This window comes from Cydia fagiglandana, chromosome 2 (genome assembly GCF_963556715.1).
Source record: "Cydia fagiglandana chromosome 2, ilCydFagi1.1, whole genome shotgun sequence".
Classification (NCBI taxonomy): domain Eukaryota; kingdom Metazoa; phylum Arthropoda; class Insecta; order Lepidoptera; family Tortricidae; genus Cydia; species Cydia fagiglandana.
In genome coordinates, this window is record NC_085933.1 from 4,612,874 (window position 1) to 4,632,874 (window position 20,001).

Here is a 20,001-nt window from a genome sequence, read left to right on the forward strand (position 1 = left end):
AGTCCAAAGAGCGTGGCTGCAATCCAAAATCGGTCCGTGAATGTCAAAAACGTACAATGTTTAATATTAGGATGCCGTCCATTTGGATGAATCCATTGCAACGGCATCCATTTGGAAGGCTCGTCAGTGGCCAGCTTTAGTAAGCTTAAGCCTGTTTATGATACCTCATTATGACTATGGGCTCGGGCACTGCTTATAACCGCTAGACCGTGTGTCCGGATTCTATTATTACATCCTTTAAAACTGCATATCCATGATATGACACCGTTGCTTCCTTCGTAGTTTTTGTGATAGTTGTTGTTGTTGTATTTTACTCCTAATTTACCTTTGCTCGTCGTGTAAAATACGGCTTCCCCTAAAATAAATACAATATGATGTTAATATACAGGCAGACATCAGTTAACATGCTGACGCCTGTTCAACTTAAAAACAAATTATGTTATGGTGTTGGATATTTTTTTTATCGACCAGGGTGCGCATTGGAAAGCATTTTAGTCAATGTTGCAAGTGAAACATTATGATATTTTTGAGTTTTTAAATTTTTATCAACCATAATTATCAGAAATACCAAGAGACCGATGAAACAGAGAGTTAAAAAATTAAATGTAAAATAAATGGGCGCAAATTTTTTACAGGTATTTTAAATTTTTTAGCTTTTGATTATTTTAATTGTAGTTAATTTTAGTTATATATTCATTTTATAACACTTATTATATAATAAATGAGGCGTCTCAAAATAAATGTTATAACTAAAAATGTTTATATTCGAGACGCAATAATTTTATCTATCAATTGTCACTTGTTCCTTCCAAGAAATAGTTAATATTTCACACAATTTATTATTTAAACAAACCAAAGTACTTATTGAAACTATTCTTCATCGTCTGCGATCATATATAACCATGGATACCGCCTTTAGGAACATTACCGTTCAAATTCTCGGACCAAATTAGCACACATACACAATTACGCCTACATTCAAATAAGACGACGCGTTTACAGAGCCTGTAATCAAAGCTGGTAAACGAAATAATAGTCATCTTTATTACACTAATGGTACATAGCTAAGTGTAGATGAAATGCATATAATGTCAATAACTACCAATCAGCGACATTAATCCGCTAATAACCTTCTTGCTGTACGTACTGGCCGCTGAGAGTTCGCGGTTCATATTTGATTAGAATATGACTTGGACAGGGATAGGTTTATGCCATACAGTGAAGAACCAGTCAAATAATTCACGTATAATAATTTAATGCAGATTAAAAGATAACTAGTTAAAATGTTGTTATGACATGACAGACTAACTCAACATAAGTAAATATATCATTGTTGTATAAATGTATTCCGCTATAATAAGTATTTTGTATATTTTATTATCAATCTGCATGGCAGTGCGAAGTCACGTTCAGGTATAGTCTGTCGGTTTTTCTAAGATCAAGTACGCCATAGTAAATGTATGGCGAACTTGATCTTAGAAATCGGACTGGCTATACAGTCTGCAAAATTTACATGGGTACACGAATCGGGTCAAAAATATTTGAACAGGCGGAGTCACAATAAATCCCCACTTTTCAGAATATTTTATATGTTTATAGCCGGTCAAGCAAGTTTGTCAGTAGAAAAAGGTGCAAAATTAAAATTTTGTATAGGACCACAGCCGTTCGCGCGCTTACATTTTCTAAATTTGCCGCTCTTATAATATTTTAAACTTTCGCGTTTTGAACACATATTAACTCACATTATACGAAACGAAACTGATTTACGTCGGTAAATCAAGGTAATTGAATATAATCCGCGTTAGACCCCTCTATAATGTGAGTTAATATGTTTGCCGCTCTTTTCTACTGACGGAAACGGCTTGAGAGAGAACATACCTACATATATGTGACAGTAGAGGGTGGATTCAAATGATCAACATTTTCAGATAATGTGTGTATTTGTTAAATTAATTCAGTGAAAGCATGATAGGAAAAATGTATCTACATATAGGAGACCGCGTATGATTATCTCACGGGTTATATCTCATGAATAGAACATATTCTAGATATCTTGCCAGGCATCCACTCAATTTCATGTCTCTCTAATTGGACAGCTTTTTTTCATAGTTCTCTACGAATAGCATCTTGTGGGAATCTGAATGGAAAGTAATGTAAAATGACAATACCAAATTTGATTATTAATTTGAAATAACTAGGTAGTTTTATTATAGCTCCATCTCATGAAATAAAAATGGAAAATACAAATCTGTAAGAAGGAATTTATTACTACATTTATAATTATATAGAAAATACCTAAACCAAACACAAGTTAATAAAATAGTCTACTTCATTTAGCATAACACCATCCCTATTATCCTCGCAATTTAAAAAGTCGTATGTTGTTATGAAAGTCGTATGCAGTTGTTACGTTTTAGCTTAGCACGGTAGTATTGAAAACAAATCGTCATGTTTTTTCCAAATTCTACTGAAGTTATCTGTTTACTACAAGTGAAAAGTGATTCCGCTGTCCTTGGTATGAACTAAAATAACTTCTGCACCACTTCACGACACATGAATATATTTTTAATTACAAAAAAACGTTGTTTTTATAAATCAATTTAGCCATTTGTCACTGACTGTCATCTCGGTCGTAATGAGATTGCCAATCGAGCAGTTTGTAAGTACCGCCTATCGCGGGGTAGTTTGCGTTGGGTCATAATTGAGCGGACAGAATACTTCCATGTATAGCATTTCGCTGTTCATCGTCAATAAGTGATCGAAAGTTACTTATAACCGCCAAACCCTGCGTTTTGATCCTATTTCTGCACCCTTTAAAAGTACATCTCCAAGATATGACGCCGTTGCTTCCTTCGTAGTTCTTGTGGTATGTATTGTTGTTGTATTTGACTCCTAATTTACCTTTCTGTGTATGGTAAAATTATCCTTCTCCTGAAAAATTATGATTAAGTTCACTTAAATTAACATATCATTTACCGAATAAAGTGCAAGAACATGTACGTTTCTGCTACTTCTTATATTTCAAATATAAAAAGGAATCATAATAGAAAAAGGAATTAATTAAGTAAACATCATGAGGTACATTAAAGACAATTTATTCATGAATGAAAAAAAGGAGTTTCACGACATACAGAGTTATCTTGAATTGTTTGTCAATGACGTTTAGCATACTAACTAGGACATGTCGACAACTATAAATACGAGTAAAGGTGTAAGATTATTTTAATTTAAATATATTAATGCGCGTTGAAACGCAGTTCATGGCATTTTTATTATTTTGTTTATAATACTTAGTATACACGGAATGAAGCACGCATCTCATCAGCATACCAACATTATTCAGTTGTCTCATCTACTGCATCTGTTTCTTCATTATTCTCATCATTATTGTCCTCCAGCGCATCTCCCTCATCAGAATTGTCATTTTCTTCGTCTAAGAGCGACAAAACATGCGTTTCTGGTTCGTCGTAATTGCCAGTTGTATGTTGAATAAGTTCTCTCTTTAAATCATAATCGTTTTTTTTCATTCTTCTTCTAGGAGTGGACCGTCTTAAACCTTTACTCTGGAAGCGCATCCTCGAATTCCTCAAAATAGTTTTAAAAAAGTTGTCGCAATCTCGCTCAGTGAAGGTAGTGTCAGTTATTCTAACAAGTGTTAAGAAGAATTTTCTAAAGTTGTTGTAATATTTAAACGGAACTTTTTGGACATCAGTTTTACTGTTTCCCGCCCACGAGCAATTCATGACGCATTCGCGGGTTATGAAATAGTCAATAAGTATGTAACAGGCTTCGAGGCCCTTGCATGTACCGCTAGATCCGCAAATGACTTCCATCTCTGATATTACCTGGGTGAAAAATTCCTCATTACCTAAATTTACTTCGAATTCATCAAATTCTTGCAAAGTTTTAGCCGGTGCCACTCTTCTAAAAGAAGGAACGGATGGTTGTTCATCAACAGGCGATTTATCGGGTACACTTGATCTAGATCTAGTGGCTCTTGAAGTGTTTAGAGTAGATTGTATTTCTGATAATTGGCTCATCATCTTCGATTGATTTGAAAGAAGTGCCAGTAATAAAGCTTTGTCTGTTGATTTTTTTAAAGTTGACTCTTGTTTTTTAGATTGCTGTTTGCCTGAAGAGTCATGTGCAAGCGGAACGTCATATTCTCGTGTACAATTTGGAGCTAATGGATCCATTTCGGCAACAGTAGATTTTTCAACACCAGTTCGCACTAGGACAAATAAAACGTTTTTGATGAATCATCTCGAAAGAAATGAAGAATTGAAGGAGGTTTACAAAAACAACATAACTTACTACACTGGTTGACACCTGAAACGATTAACAATGTTTGTTCAATTTTGACTCCTAATTGACCTTTCTGTGTATGGTAAAATACGGCTTCCCCTAAAATAAATTATAATACGATGTTATTATACAGGCAGACATCACCATCAGTATAGTAGTAGTAGTAGATAACATACTGACGCCTATTCAACTTAAAAAAAAATATGTTATGGTGTTGGACATTTTGTTTTATATTTATCAACTAGAGTGCGCATTCGAAAGCATTTTAATCCATGTTACAAGTGAATCATTATGAACATTTTTGAGTTTTTAAATTTTTATCAACCATAATTTTTATTTAACCATAAATTTTATCAGAAATACCAATCAGACCGACGAAACAGTTGAAAAATGTAACTATCACTATATTGTTAGAGTTAAAAAATGAAATGAAAAATAAATGGGCAGGGTTACCAAGGGCGCAAAATTTTATAGGTACTTATTTTTAATTTTTTAGCTTTAGTTGTATTAATTCTAGTTAATTTTAGTTAAATATTCATTTTATAACACTCATTATATAATAACTGAGGAGTCGTAAAAAATAAATGGTACTTATAGCTAAAAAAATTTATATCCGAGACGCAATAATTTTATCCATCAACTTGTTCCTTTCAAGAAATAGTTAATATTTCACACAATTTATTATTTAAACAAATCAATGTATTGAAGCTATTCTTCATCGTGAATATGTGATCGAAAGTTACTTATAACCGCCAAACCCTGCGTCCTGATCCTATTTCTGCACCCTTTAAAAGTGCATCTCCAAGATATGACGCCGTTGCTTCCTTCGTAGTTCTTGTGGTATGTATTGTTGTTGTATTTGACTCCTAATTTACCTTTCTGTGTATGGTAAAATACGGCATCTCCTGAAAAATTATATTATGATTTAGTTCACTTTAATTAATATATCCTTTACCGAATAAAGTGCAAGAACTAGTATGTTTCTGCTACTTCTTATATCTCAAATATTAATTGAGTGAACATTAATATATGAGAGAGAACAGAAAAAGGAATTAATTGAGTGAACATCATTAGGTACATTAAAGACAATTTATTCATGAATGACAAAAGGGGTTTTTCTACATACAAAGTTATCTTGAATTATCTGTCTACGATGTTTGGCATACTAACTAGGACATGTCGACAACTATAAATACGAGTAAAGGAGTAAGATTATTTTAAATTAAATATATTTATGAGCGTTGAAACGCACTTAATGGCATTATTATTATTTTGTTTATCGTTTATAATACTTAGTTCACCAACACGGAATGAAGGATGCATCAGCATACCAACATTACTTTATTCAGTTGTCTCATCTACTGCATCCATTTCTTCATTATTGTCCTCCAGCGCATCTCCCTCATCAGAATTGTCATTTTCTTCGTCTAAGAGCGACAAAACATGCGTTTCCGGTTCATCGTAGTTGCCAGTTACATGTTGAATAAGTTCCCTCTTCAAATCATAATCGCTTTTTTTCATTCTTCTTCTAGGAGTGGACCGTCTTAAACCTTTACTCTGGAAGCGCTTCCTCGAATTCTTCAAAATATTTTTAAAAAAGTTGTCGCAATCGTGCTCAGTGAAGGTATTGTCAGTTATTCTAACAAGCGTTAAGAAGCATTTTCTAAAGTTGTTGTAATATTTAAACGGAACTTTTTGGACATCAGTTTTACTGCTTCCCGCCCACGAGCAATTCATGATGCATTCGCGGGTTATGAAATAGTCAATAAGTATGTAACAGGCTTCGAGGCCCTTGCATGTACCGCTAGATCCGCAAATGACTTCCATCTCGAATATTACCTGAGTGAAAAATTCCTCATTACCTAAATTTACTTCGAATTCATCAAATTCTTGCAAAGTTTTAGCCGGTGCCACTCTTCTAAAAGAAGGAACGGATGGTTGTTGATCAACAGGCGATTTATCGGGTACACTTGGTCTAGTTCTAGTGGCTCTTGAAGTGTTTAGAGTAGACTGTATTTCTGATAATTGGCTCATCATCTTCGATTGATTTGAAAGAAGTGCCAGTAATAAATCTTTATCTGTTGATTTTTTTAAAGTTGACTCTTGTTGTTTCGAATGCCGTTTGCCATCTGAAGCGTTGTGTGTAACCGGAACTTCATATTCTCGTGTACTATTTGGTGCTAATGGATCCCTTTCGGCAGCAGTAGATTTTCCAACAATAGTTCGCACTAGGACAAATAAAAAAAATTGATGAATTATCTTGAAAGAAATGGACAATTGGACATTAACGTGATTCGTTGATTCCAACAATATTGACACACCGGAATTGTAAATGTCATGCGAGTAAATAAAAATACGTGAGTTATTATACTGCACAAATCATATAATGTCAGTACCTATAACTCACGGCAATTTAAATTGAACTTCCGCAAACTGAGGTTCTGTAATACCTTTAGTCTCTAGTAATAAGAATGAGTAACCATATCAATATAAATTATTTTTATTCTTATAATGAAAAATACATCTATTTACTTAGTTCAACTGATATGCCAATCTTAAGTAAAAACGCATGAAACTGAGTGACATTTGTGAGTTGTGACTGATTGAAGTGTAAGGTTTAGTATATTATCAACATATAGTTTCGTCCAAGTGAAGTTAAATATATTATGTACAAACTACATGATTTTATTACAATACAATATTAGTAATAGGTAATAGGTACAAAATAACTTAAACCCAGAAATTTGTGACAAAAGGCAGTCTCATCGCTAAAAAGGGACCTGTACAATTTTGCAATACTTTTTTTTTCTTGTACTTTTACTACAGAGTGTTTGCTATTTTTGTTTCAGTGTTAAAGTTGACAAAATATAAAGTGAGCCGATCTTGTTCAAACTAGTTTGAGAGCGATCGGCTCACTTAATTTATATTTCGCTCAACCTTACCAGTATCGTTGCATGCTTAACTAGATTGCAAACACAAGTTAAACACAAGACTATACTCTAATATAGCGGCCGTTCCTATAAACATAGTTTGGTGCCGGGTGCGTGTGGGCCGTGTTTACACGGTTCACTCGCCGGTGTCCCAGATACTGCACGCGCGCCTTGCAGCCGCTCGCCTTCGACGAGCACAGGTAGTGCCTGGTCTGGTGGTCCTGCGAATACGTGTACCCGTCTACCATGAGCATGAACTTCTTGCCTGACCTCGTCGGTAACAACACCACCCCTAAAAGGTTTACGATGAGGATTAGTCAAGATTTGATACGCGTCATTCGTGTTTTTAGTTATAGTAGTGATAAGGTATTTATTACTTACTTGGACACAAAAGTTAAACATTACCGATGTAATCTGTGACAATAAACCAACTCGAGTAATATTTATTTATTTATCTGTAGGCGAAAAGCTATAAACTGCAACGTAAACTTTACAACATAGGTACTTTAATGTACCTCATAATTAACGACATACTTTATCATAAATAAATACTAGTCAGTTATTACCAGTTCCTGGTATCATGACCGCAATATGAAAAGGGTGCTAATATTTATTACATTAAGGATCTATTAGGTACTATCTAATGCTAGTTAAATATTATTCAGTATTCTCAGGGGTCTCTGTGTTAATTTCCTCGCTATCGTCTGCCACTGTACTTATTTGTGAAAATTTTCAACATCTTCCTCTATAATTGCCATTACATTATGACCACCAGTGATGTGTTCAATAAGTTCCTTCTTTAAATTCCAGTCGCTTTTCTTCGCTCGCTTTTTAGGCGCTGACATTTTTTGTCCTGTACATTGAAGACGCTTCTTTGAATTTTTTAAAATGATTTTGAAAAAATTGTCGCAGTCATGCTCGGTGAAGGTTGAGTCAGTTTCTCTAACAAGTGTAAGGAAACAATTTCTAAAGTTTTTAAAACATTTGAAAGGAACCTTTTGGATGTCACTTTTACTGTTTCCCGCCCACGAACAATGAAAGAGGCATTGACGAGTAATAAAATGGTCAATAAGTCTATGGCAAGCCGCGAGGCCCCTGCATGTCCCACTAGAACCACAAATAACACCCATTTCAGCAACTACCTGCGCGAAAAACTCGTTATTGCCTAAATTTGCTTCCAACTCAGCTAATTCTTCCACATTTTTAACAGGCTCACGGCTTCGGTAAAGCGGCACAGACGTAGCCCGTTCATTAGAAGATTGTTCTTCAGACGTAGATGATGTTAGTCTAGAGACAGTGACTTTTAAACTGGTTACAATAGACTGAATTGTCGATAGCTGGCCCATCATTTTCGACTGATTAGCAATAAGAGTATCTAATAAGGTTTTATCTGCTTGTAAAGTGACATGATTTTGTTGTTTATTCGATTGTTGTAAAGCGGCATGGGTTACCGGGACTTGATAATTGTTCTGATTGCAGCCAGCTAATGGGTCTTTTTCGGCGCCCGTAGTCCTCGCAGTGCTACCTGCAGCAAAGAAAAAGTTATAAAATAAAATAACATTTTAAATTTACGGTTTGAAATGACTAACATTCAACTTAAGAAGTAAAAAAGTGAAAGGAACATGATCTAAAGCAAAAATCGTTTAATTCTCGTAAGAGCTGCTCTAGGTTAAAATAATTTTTATTTAAAAATGAATAACTAAAATAAAATAAATCTAAAATAATAGATAATAAATTTATCCTAACAGATTTGTAACTATAGTAAGGCTCGTTTCGAATATAATTATATAAAATATCACCGATTTACGTATCGCGTTGAGTAAAAAGTATCACTAAGCGTAGCTTATACTTAGCACAATTTTCGAAATATACATAGATTTTGAGATAATTAGAGATCAACAATTAAAAGTAAGCTATGTCTAAATATATCAACAATAATCATATCATTATTCGCGTACAGTGAGCTGCAAAATTGCATGGAGAAATTATGAATGAATTCATTGATAAACTCGCCATGCACTTTTGCGACTGATGGTACCTAATGTATAACTGGACTTATCTACTATCTTAGGGGATAGTCATAAATGATTGCTCATTATCAACGTCATCATCATCATCTGCCTGCGCCATTTCCCATCATTTGGGATCGGCTCTCCTTATCCGTTTCCTCCATTCCAGGCGATTTTGGGCGATATCTGGATTCATATTCTACTTGTGTCTGGGCTATATCAACGTATCACGTATCATTGTTTATTCTGGCACTAAATTCTATTGATCTTTCTTTTCTTCAGGGTTGGGGGGTCGGAGCCAGAGATCGGTTCTGGGGAGTATTCTGGGGAAGTTTAAGGGAAGGGCGAGGGAGGTTGCCCGGGGCGACGAGAGGGGGGAGGGAAGGAGTGCTGCTGCTGTGGCGAGGAGACTGGAGGTGGCGGTGGCCGTGGAAGTGGTGGCAGGAGCGGGGAGCGCGCGTGGGCGCAGTTGGACGAAGGCGCCGTTGCCGCAGCGCGCGTGGGACGGCGGCACGTGGTTGTGCTTGTCGCCGGAGGCCACCAGCTTGCCGCTGGAGAGGCGCACGCGCGCGCGGCAACCCATGTGTTTGGACGAGCAGTAGAAGAAACGCCCACCGACCTGCGAGTACGTGTATCCACGTAGCACCAAAATGTATTTGCCTTTCTCCGTTGGTATGAATTGGACATCTGCAAAATATAATTACAATTAATTAGTGATTTCATGTACAATGAACTAAAGTCTACGGCATAATGATAACGTATTTTAACTAGGGCATGCAGTACCGGTCCCGGTACCAAGAATTTCATTTCCCGGTTCTGGGCATGGCCGGAACCGGGATTCCCGGTTCTTCCCGGTTCTCAAGGCATCTTTTGATTAATTTTAAGAAATTGTTTCTGTTAGCGTACAATCTTTATGAATGACTTATTTTCATATAAATAATTGTATAAGAATTAAAAAATAACTTATTTTATTATAAACAAACACTTAATTGGCGTGCCAACCTATGTTACGAAATTAACCGGCACACATTGCCTCCGCCTGGGCCGAGCCACACCGCCGTAGCGTAGTCGATGCACTCAGCACTATATGACAGCACGGCCTGCCTGCACGAATGCCTCCTTAACTAGGTTAGTTTGTCGGGTTATTTGGGTCCCCCGTTTCATAGCACCATTATTAAATGTTATATAATGTCCCGAGCTAAAGTACTAAAACATTACTACTATTGAAATGGGAATAACAGTCATATGATGAGAACCGGGAAGTACCGGTACCGGGTCTTCAGTACCGGTTCTTTTGACACCATAAATTTCCCGGGAATTCCCGGGAATATGAGAACCGGGAATTCCCGGGAGCATGCCCTAATTTTAACCTTATATAACTAGATATGCATTTGTAGTTAGTATTGCCCATATACACAAGTAAATAAATAGGTACACAGTAAAACATTACATGTTTTAATCCGACCGACTTATTATAGTCTTATAATTTGTCAAAAGTACCTAATAAAATATTACAAGAAATAACTTATAACTAAAACCATCGTTACAAGATTATTCCACAGTTTAATTAAATCTTGAAATACTGTCCGTTTCTTACGACATATTTAGGAGGCGGGTGCGTGTGTTCGGTATGTATGCGCAGAACGACGTCGCCGCTGCGTCTCAGGCGAGCCTTGCAGCCGCGCATCTTCGACGAGCAGCACCAGTGCGGAGTGTCGTTGATCTGCGAGTACGTGTAGCCTTCTAGCATCAGTAGGTACTTGCTGCCGCTTCGCGTCGGAATCATTATCACTTCGTCTGAAAAACATACATAGACTGGTTAGAATATATAGACTGGTTATTTTCATAGTGTAATGTCATATGGTATTCTGGTTTGGGGCAAAGCAGCTGACATACAGACTATATTTGTCTTACAAAAGAGAGCCATTCGTTCTATATATAATTTAAGGGTGCGTGAATCATTAAGAGAACTTTTTAAAGAAATTAATATTTTAACTGTAGCTTCCCAATACATATATGATAGTATTATTTATGTTGTTAAGAATCTAGACTCCTTCACTAAGAATTCTGATGTCCATAACTATAATACTAGAAATAAAAACAAGCTTGCTATCAGAAAGTACAGAAGTCATTCGTTGGGCAATGCATTCATTTTTATAACAAGTTACCTGAGAATGCTTTAAGATTACCCCTTCCAGCTCTTAAGAATTACTTAAAAAAGTCATTGATGTTGAAGGCTTATTACAGAGTCGAGGACTACTTGACAGACAAACATGCATGGTCCAAACCAGAAACTGTAATAACGACAAGTAGCAATTAAAAGCATTGTATTATGTGTAGAGTTAAAGGTGACTCAGCTCAGGTAAAAAGCACATCAAATTGTATGAAAGCATCTCATAACAATCAGTCAGATTCATATAATATGTATTCTCATTTCTTTTATTGATTTTATTTATTTTCCTTTTGTAAGAATTTGATATGTTTTCTGAAAGAGCTACGTATTTGTATAAAGTTATGTACTCACTGAGTATAATTGCATGAATTATATAGTAATTTAAATTGTATTTTTCTTAATTACTCGTAATGCATGTTAATTATAAGATGTAATAATGTTTTGAAAAGATGTGTCCCGCCGAGTTTGTTGCCGGTCCCATATTGGGATACCCTCCTCCAATTGAGGGGGGATTTAAATCTTCTCGGGGCAGAGGTGTACGGTTGGAGCCGGTAAAGGTTTATTTGACGTTCATAAGCGCATTGTAATATGAATATGCCTACTGGAATAAACTATTTTTTATCTCTTTATCTTTATCTATACTGGTGGTAGCGCTACGTCGTAACGTGGGTTTCCCGGTATTCGACACCGTGTCGTGATTAGCGCTGAATGAGTTGTTTGTTGTCAGTAGACTTGTTTTCCTCATCCCTTTTTTCGAAACCACATACCCTGCTAACTTTTTATCTGTATGTTTGATGTTATGTATTTCAGCGAATTAATAAGCCAATTCTCTTAGCCTTCCGGAAGTCAGATTGTCACCAGCTTTGCCTTGACGTAAGTACAAAAGTCTTCTTCCATGTCAGGAGAGAACGTCATATATTTACCGAGAGACGTTGCATGCCGGCCAGTCTTAAGACGTTTGCGAAGACACCCTTCACTCATTTTGAATGAGACCTCTTCTAATGGACTCTCCATTGAAAATTGTTACTACATTGAAAGGTTACAATACCCCACTACGACACGATATCTTCAAAATAAACAAAATATAAAATTTATATCCAAATAACCTTTTTATTCAATTATTTTAACTAACATTAACTGTCTGTCTTGTGGTAGTCACGTTGCCCGAATAATCTCTGGATGTCTTCGGAAGAATTCACGAGCCCATGTTACCCCTGCCATCTTGTTTTGTTTATTAAATGAATGTTTTATATTATGTGTGACGGCAAATTCGTAAGCCAATTCTCGTAATCTTATCGAAGTTAGGCCGTCTTGTCCAGCCATATCCTTGACGTAAAAACAAAAGATTTTCTCCATATCGAAATTAAATGTCATAGGTTTGCCGGCACACATTGCTGGCTTTCCTTTCTTTAGACGATTACGAAGACTCGCTTCACTCAGTTTAAACGAACGAGCAACTTTTCTTATGGACTCTCCATTGAATATTCTTGTGCGAGCCTCGGCGAAGATATTTTCCGTCCATAGCCGACGTTTGGTTCCAGGCGTGACATCTAGGGTAGCAAAAGTGAAAATAATGTCAAAAATAGCGTCCTACTAATGAAGAAAAAAAATAGCGATTACAGGTCCGGCACATACATAATGTAGTAAATATCACTGGAATCCAGCGGTCCGTCTTTCCGGTAACCATTTAGGTAGGTACGAGTACTATATGGTATACTTAGCTTGCTAGCCTTAGTAGTATTTTTAACTTGATTCCTAACTTTTTTATATTTGGAAAGTTTTGATTGTTTTGCAATAAAAATGTACCCGATATGCACCTATAAAAGGTTTTATTACTTATATAATAGAACTATTTTGTTACCTATGATTTTTGCTTCCAAAATCCAATATATATTGCAAATATTATATATAGGTACGTAACCTAAAATATTTTTTTAAAGAACAACTATCCTACAATTTACAAAATTCCAGGTAGTTATTATGATGTATACCGGTCCATCGGGATCGTTAAATCTTGAAATAACTCCCGTTCTTGAAAATATACTTGGGCGGCGGGTGTATGTGCTCGGTGTAGACGCGGCGCACGCGCAGGTTCCCTAAGTACTGCACGCGAGCTTTACAGCCATTTGCCTTCGACGAGCATAAGTAATGGGTGGTGTGGTGCACCTGGGAATATGTGTACCCGTCTACCATGAGGAGAAACTTTTTGCCGGACTTCGTAGGTAGAAGCACCACATCTGAAAGTATTTTTTAGCAGTGCTATTAGAACGTTTTTTTACTACAAATATTTTTGCTAAGTACCACTATCACGGAACTTACAATAAATACAACTTTGGCATGCTTTACTCTCTTAATTATTAATTGCAAATACACAAACTCATCTTAGGTACAAATACAACGATATCCGAACGATAACGATATGAGTTTGAAAACATCACATGAAGAAGTAGGTACATTGAATCACAAGTTAGAGATATCATTTATGGGGGACACCCTTCTCCCTAGAGTTAGTTTGCACATAGTAACAGGTGGAAAATATCTGTAACTACAATCGCCAAGAGCGTGTGACTAGTATTGATCTTAAATTTTAATATAATTGCCATTTTTGTAAACATAGTTCGGTCGCGGATGGCAGTGCGTGGTGTCCTGGCGCTGGACCTGACCGTCCGCAAGCCGGTACACGGCGGCGCGACAGCCCTGCGACTTCTTGGAAGAGCAGTAGTACTTCAGCCCGCGCGATGTCTCGAACATCAAGGAGTAGGTGTACCCGTCTAGCATGAGCAGGTCTTGCTTGCCTTTGCGGGATGGGATCATTATCACTTCTGCAAATGTTGTGCTCAATTAACATTTTATGTTACGACAGTATTAAAGCTTTTGAGGCTTGGGTTGTAAAGTGAAAACCTCTGAGGAATTTTTAGGTAGGTAGTTTTTTATTCAGTCCGTTAAATGAGGTTAATGCAACTGGCCCTTAATCGGCCCAACTCTGTAAGTTTAGTTTCTCGTGGGTAAAATTTGGGTGGGTAAGATTATTTTCACACTAGGTATTCTTTGTCAGTTCTTACCGATGTATTACTGAAATTCATGTTCTGTATTTTACTGAAAGTACTGAAAAGTTTTTGTGAATAAGGGATTCAACTAACTGAGAATGAATACCGGATTAACCCCTGAGTAGGTAAGTACATAAATAGAGACAGTGACTTATTAAATAGGTAATTGAAAACTTAAATAGTTTAATTACAATATAAAATATTGAGACAGCACAATCGGAATCACGTATTTATGACATTAATTCCCTGCCATAAATCATGGCCCTCAGTCATAACTTCATGAGCAAACACCGAAGAAAAATGTAACAAATCTGTTGCGCAATATAAAGTGATCCAAATGAAATTTTATTCTTCTTTAGACATATTTTTTTATTCTATTTAAATATTTATTATACAATAATTTACAGCAACCATCACTGATTGTTATGGTACGAAAGAAAACAATTCCTTCTAGGTACAAAACAAAGTCTAACTTCACATTTGACGCACATGACAATCGTTTGTTTGCGCTTGCACAAACGACAGCGACCCTTGGAAGTATGCATCGCGAAGTGTCCGTGGCAATCGAGACGTGTCCCGTCTTCGGGTAAGGGCTGGCGTTTAAAAACCACGGTAGTGACAGCCTCCGAAACAAACCTCGTCGTGTCACGATTGTGACATTTAGTAGTCGGATTATTTTTCTTTCTTTTCTTCGTCAGTTTTTTTCGTCGATGTGCTGAAATGTTAAGCTGTTCTACTGAAATGGTAAATTGCTACTTTTACACACCCATTCATTAAATACTGACCTTAAATACCTAATACGTGTGATTATAATTATTATAAGACTTTGAATACACATTTTAACGATTATAAATTGAAATTTTATTGCATGTGAAATCACAGTACAAAACTAACATAAACAATTACTCATTATTATGATAGAAAAGAAAACAATTCCTTTTAGCAGTGAAACACAACCTATATTCACACTTGTTGCACTTGACTGTTGTTTTCTTTTGAACGCACAGCTTACAACGGCCAGACGAGGTGTGGACGGCGAAATGACCGTAACTGTTGAGGCGAGCGCCGTCGTCAGGCTTGGAGCTGCGAACTTCTGAATCTATCATTATTTTTTCGGGTCTAAGTTTCTGGGTTACAGTTTTTGTCTTTCTTTTTATCTTCTTCTTTTTACGGCGAGTTACTGAAATATTTCAATTTGGGTATAGAGATTTTAATTCTACGTAGGTAAGTATTTTAAATTCATAATATAGGGAGTAATGTAAATTGAATTATGTAGGCATAACGTAGGTGTTAAGTAAAATAATAAGCAATATGAGCACATGTCGAATTATTCTAGTTTAATGAAAAACAAACAATCTGTCTCCAAAACCACACTTGGGAGTACTTAACCATACATCTTTTAAATATACCGCACAACGTAAGCAACAAAATCAATGAAAAGGAATATTTTATATTGGGTTCATAAGCGTTACCTACTGCACCGCAAATAGCCTTATAGAATATGACACTTTGTGGACTTAAAAATAGAACAAAGCTCGGAAGCACTCCATTATCACACACGATATTACAAAGCTTAATATAAAAAAAAAACTTAATAATAATTAAGTAAATTGACTTGAAGACTAGATAAAAATAGTAATAATCATAATAACAGTACAACTTCTGCCGTATAGTGCAGTGAATGTTGCTAAGTGGCCAGGTTCACCAGGTTGTTCAACATCAACCACCACACATTAATATTAAGAGAAAGTGTGTGCATATTTTGAACAACTCATCTGCTTAATTTTTGCTGCTGACTGTTACTGACCTAATTATATGTAAAAAATACCTATTTTATTCACAACCATCTTTTCTTACCTAAAGGTTGTTTACGAGGAAAATATAAATATTTAGTCAATCAAAAATCTATGCCTACGATTTCATCAACTAAACATTTACTATTTATTAAAATTACATTTTACTATACATATTTTTTACAATCACAATCGCAATCATGTATTTTTTACATTCATTCCCAACCATATAATCGTGGCCCTCAGTCATAACTTCATGAGCTAACGAGAATGTAACAAATCTGTTGTGCGTTATAAAGTGATCCAAGTGAAATTCTTCTTTAGAAATATTTTTTTATTATATTTAATTATTTATACAGTAATTTATAGCAACCATCACTGATTGTTATGATACGAAAGAAAACAATTCCTTTTAGGTACAAAACAAAGTCTAACTTCGCATTTGACGCACATGACAATCGTTTGTTTGCGCTTGCACAAACGACACCGACCCTTGGAAGTATGCATCGCGAAGTGTCCGTGGCAATCGAGACGTGTCCCGTCTTCGGGTAAGGGCTGGCGTTTAAAAACCACGGTAGTGACAGCCTTCGAAACAAGCTTCGTGTCACGATTGTGACATTTAGTAGTCGGATTATTTTTCTTTCTTTTCTTCGTCAGTTTTTTTCGTCGATGTGCTGAAATGTTAAGCTGTTCTACTGAAATGGTAAATTGCTACTTTTAAATACCCATTCATTAAATACTGACCCCAAATATCGAATCCGTGTGATTGACTTTGAATACACATAATAACGACTATAAACTGGAATTTTATTGCATGTTAAAATAAGTTTTTGGCAAAAATTTCATTTTTGGTACAAGTTTTTATCCCTGACTGTACTTTTCTTTCCACATGCAACTAATACTTATCGAGACAATTCTAAAAACCCCAACCACAATTAGGTTACGTTGTTTTATCTCAGAGTTCCTATGGCCACCTCCGATCTCCATCATCAGATCAGCTCCATGACACATAATATTGCATTGTCACCCGACTTACGTATGTACCTATGCAAAATTTCAGCTCAATCGGAAATCGGGAAGTGGATCAAATTTAACTTGCAAGATTTGATTACAGACAGACAGGCAACGGTCAGGTCAAACTAAATAAAAGCTTGTAATAAAAACGAACATAAACATTTACTCATTATTATGATAGAAAAGAAAGCAATTTCTTTTAGAAGTGAAACACAACCTATATTCACACTTCTTGCACTTGACTGTTGTTATCTTTTGGACGCACAGCTTACAGCGACCAGGCGTGGTGTGAACGGCGAAATGGCCATAATTGTCGAGGCGAACGCCGTCGTCAGGCCTTTCTTTGGGTCCAAATTTCTGGGTTACAGTTTTTGTCTTTCTTTTAATCTTCTTCTTTTTACGGCGAGTTACTGAAATATTTCAGTTTGGGTATAGATATTATAATTCTACGCAGGTAAGTATTTTTAATTCTTAATAGACGGAGTAATGTAAATGTATGTAATTATGACGTATGTAAGTCATATCATAGGTGTTGAGTAAAATAATAAGCAATATTAGCACATCGAATTATTCTAGTGTAATCAAAAACAAACAATCTGTCACCAAAACCACACTTGGGAATACTTAACGATACATCTTTTAAAGATATCACACAACGTAAGCAACAAAATCAATGAAAAAGGAACATTTTATATTTGGTTCATAAAGCGGTACCTACGTAGTCCACCGCATATAGCCTTATAGAATATGACACTTTGCGGACTTAAAAATAGAGCAAAGCTCGGAAGCACTCCATTATCACACGCGATTTAACAATGCAAAAACTTAATAATTAAGTAAATTGACTTGTAGACTAGATAAAAATCGTAATAATCATATAACTGTACAACTTCTGGCGTATAGTGCAGTGAATGTTGCTAAGCGGCCAAGTTGTTCAACATAAACAACCTTAATATTAAGAGAAAGTGTGTGCATATTTTGAACAACTCATCTGCTTAACTTTTGCTGCTGGATGTTACTGACCTAATTGTATGTAAAAAATACCTATGTAATCACGACCATTTTTTCTTACCTAAAGGTTGTTTACAAGGTAGGTACTATAAGCTACATAAAGGAAAATATAAACATAGATGAACAGGTACTGGTTAGTTTAATCAATCAAAAATCGATGTCTGCGATTTCTTCAACTAAAAATGTAGGTACTATTTATTAAAATTACATTTTACTATACACATATTTACATTGCCTTTCCTATTGTATCATTTTAATAGCGTTTTATAGTTATCATGGCAAGTACCTAGTCAAAGTCACGACCATCGAGCTGGTCACAACCCTAGTTCACTTAAATGTCAGTACACCGTAATACTGTAGAATCAGCATCAATAAAAGCGGATGGAATAACGTTCCAAAAGTACATGCCTTCCTGGAATTCCAGAAAGAGACGTATCTCTACGGTTTGCTTGTTTATGTATCTGTTACAGTCTAATCTTTCCGTATAAGTACAGGCGCTTTATATATTTTTGTTAAATACGAGAATGGTACTACTTTTGACGCGTAGTCTGATCCGTTACTTATGATGCTAACTGTACCTGTTTCTACAATGATTAATATTGTCTTATTCTTAAAACTATTACATTTTGTAGCTTTTATCTCAAACTTTACACTAAGTTTGTTAAAATAGGTAATTTCATAATTTTTAGTTATTGTCGCGATTAAGGCCTCTAAACATTATTTCGCCTATTTGAATAGACAATTTTTTTCTGTACCTATAACCATATACAGGTACCTATATAGTGCCAATACCTTTTAATCTATCGTAACTTTTATAATATCGTTACTAATAAATTAGGTACCTACTAATAACTAAAGTGATGCTCATGATTAATATTATAAAAGCACTAGTACAACTTTCTAATCTAAAATAATCTAAATTAAGAACAAACCCGTAAAACTTTGCGACTTATAGAATATTTTTATTGAGTAAATAAATAATAAACACACTAATAAGTGCACTCCCGACTAGACTAGGATGCCGTCAATCATAATATTCATAATGAATCAACATCCTCTTTTATTTGTGTAGCATAAAACATTGATTTTTGCGTCTATGCCGCAGGTACAAACAATGAAGACAAACATCATTATATCCGCCGGAACACGTTCAATGCATGCTCCCATCATTCAACAGGTCTACGATCTTGATCAGATAGTCCTTTATGGGCCCACAGATTACCAGTTCAGATATCAGCCTGTCAGTTGTTCGGATCTGTCAAATTTTTCGTTTAACTGGCAGGCCGATATCGTCCAGCGGACTGGTAATCAGTGGGCCCCTTTATAGGACACGGAATGCGGTGGTGGGGGACCTGCGTTTTCCGGTAGGTGATTGCTAATCAAGGACCTTTCAGCCCTAACAGCCAGAGGTTCTTTATGTAGCTGGTCAATCACTGGAGCACTGGTGCAGTACGATCTCAAGGTCGTGGAAAGAGAACAGGCGCCCGCGCCGCTCATACACACACTCCACTTCTGCTGTCAAACCAAACCAGTTAATTATATTATAGATATAAGTTCCAGTATTTTCTTAACCTTAAACAGTCCTCTCATACAGCTTTATAAGAATTTAATATAATTAGCCAGATAATTTAAATTAGTAACAAAAATTTGAAGAAGAAAGATAATTTTTAAGTAAGCAGTCGGTCAGAAGGAAAATAACCCACTAATAGAGAAAACAAA

General features: G+C 35.8%; 2 protein-coding genes across 4 annotated transcripts in view; both read right to left on the bottom strand.

Moving 5' to 3' along the window:
- Positions 1-3,079: 3,079 nt before the first annotated feature.
- Positions 3,080-4,369, bottom strand: LOC134674089 (uncharacterized). Its single transcript, XM_063532146.1, has 2 exons — positions 4,315-4,369; positions 3,080-4,231 (listed from the first exon to the last, which is right to left on the bottom strand). Coding segments are annotated over exons 1-2 (897 nt in total). The 5' UTR covers positions 4,316-4,369; the 3' UTR covers positions 3,080-3,335.
- Positions 4,370-5,631: 1,262 nt separating this feature from the next.
- The window catches only part of LOC134673718 (protein tramtrack, beta isoform), a 93,240-nt gene continuing 78,870 nt past the window's right edge, over positions 5,632-20,001 (bottom strand). Inside the window, exon 5 of one of the 3 annotated variants that reach the window (XM_063531720.1) lies at positions 5,632-6,533. In XM_063531720.1, coding sequence (XP_063387790.1) covers positions 5,647-6,533 — 887 coding nt within the window. In that variant the 3' untranslated portion in view covers positions 5,632-5,646. Of the gene's footprint in view, positions 6,534-8,864; positions 9,932-12,502; positions 12,968-20,001 lie in introns of those variants that run through there. The other 2 variants (XM_063531737.1, XM_063531746.1) reach the window with 2 other exon arrangements.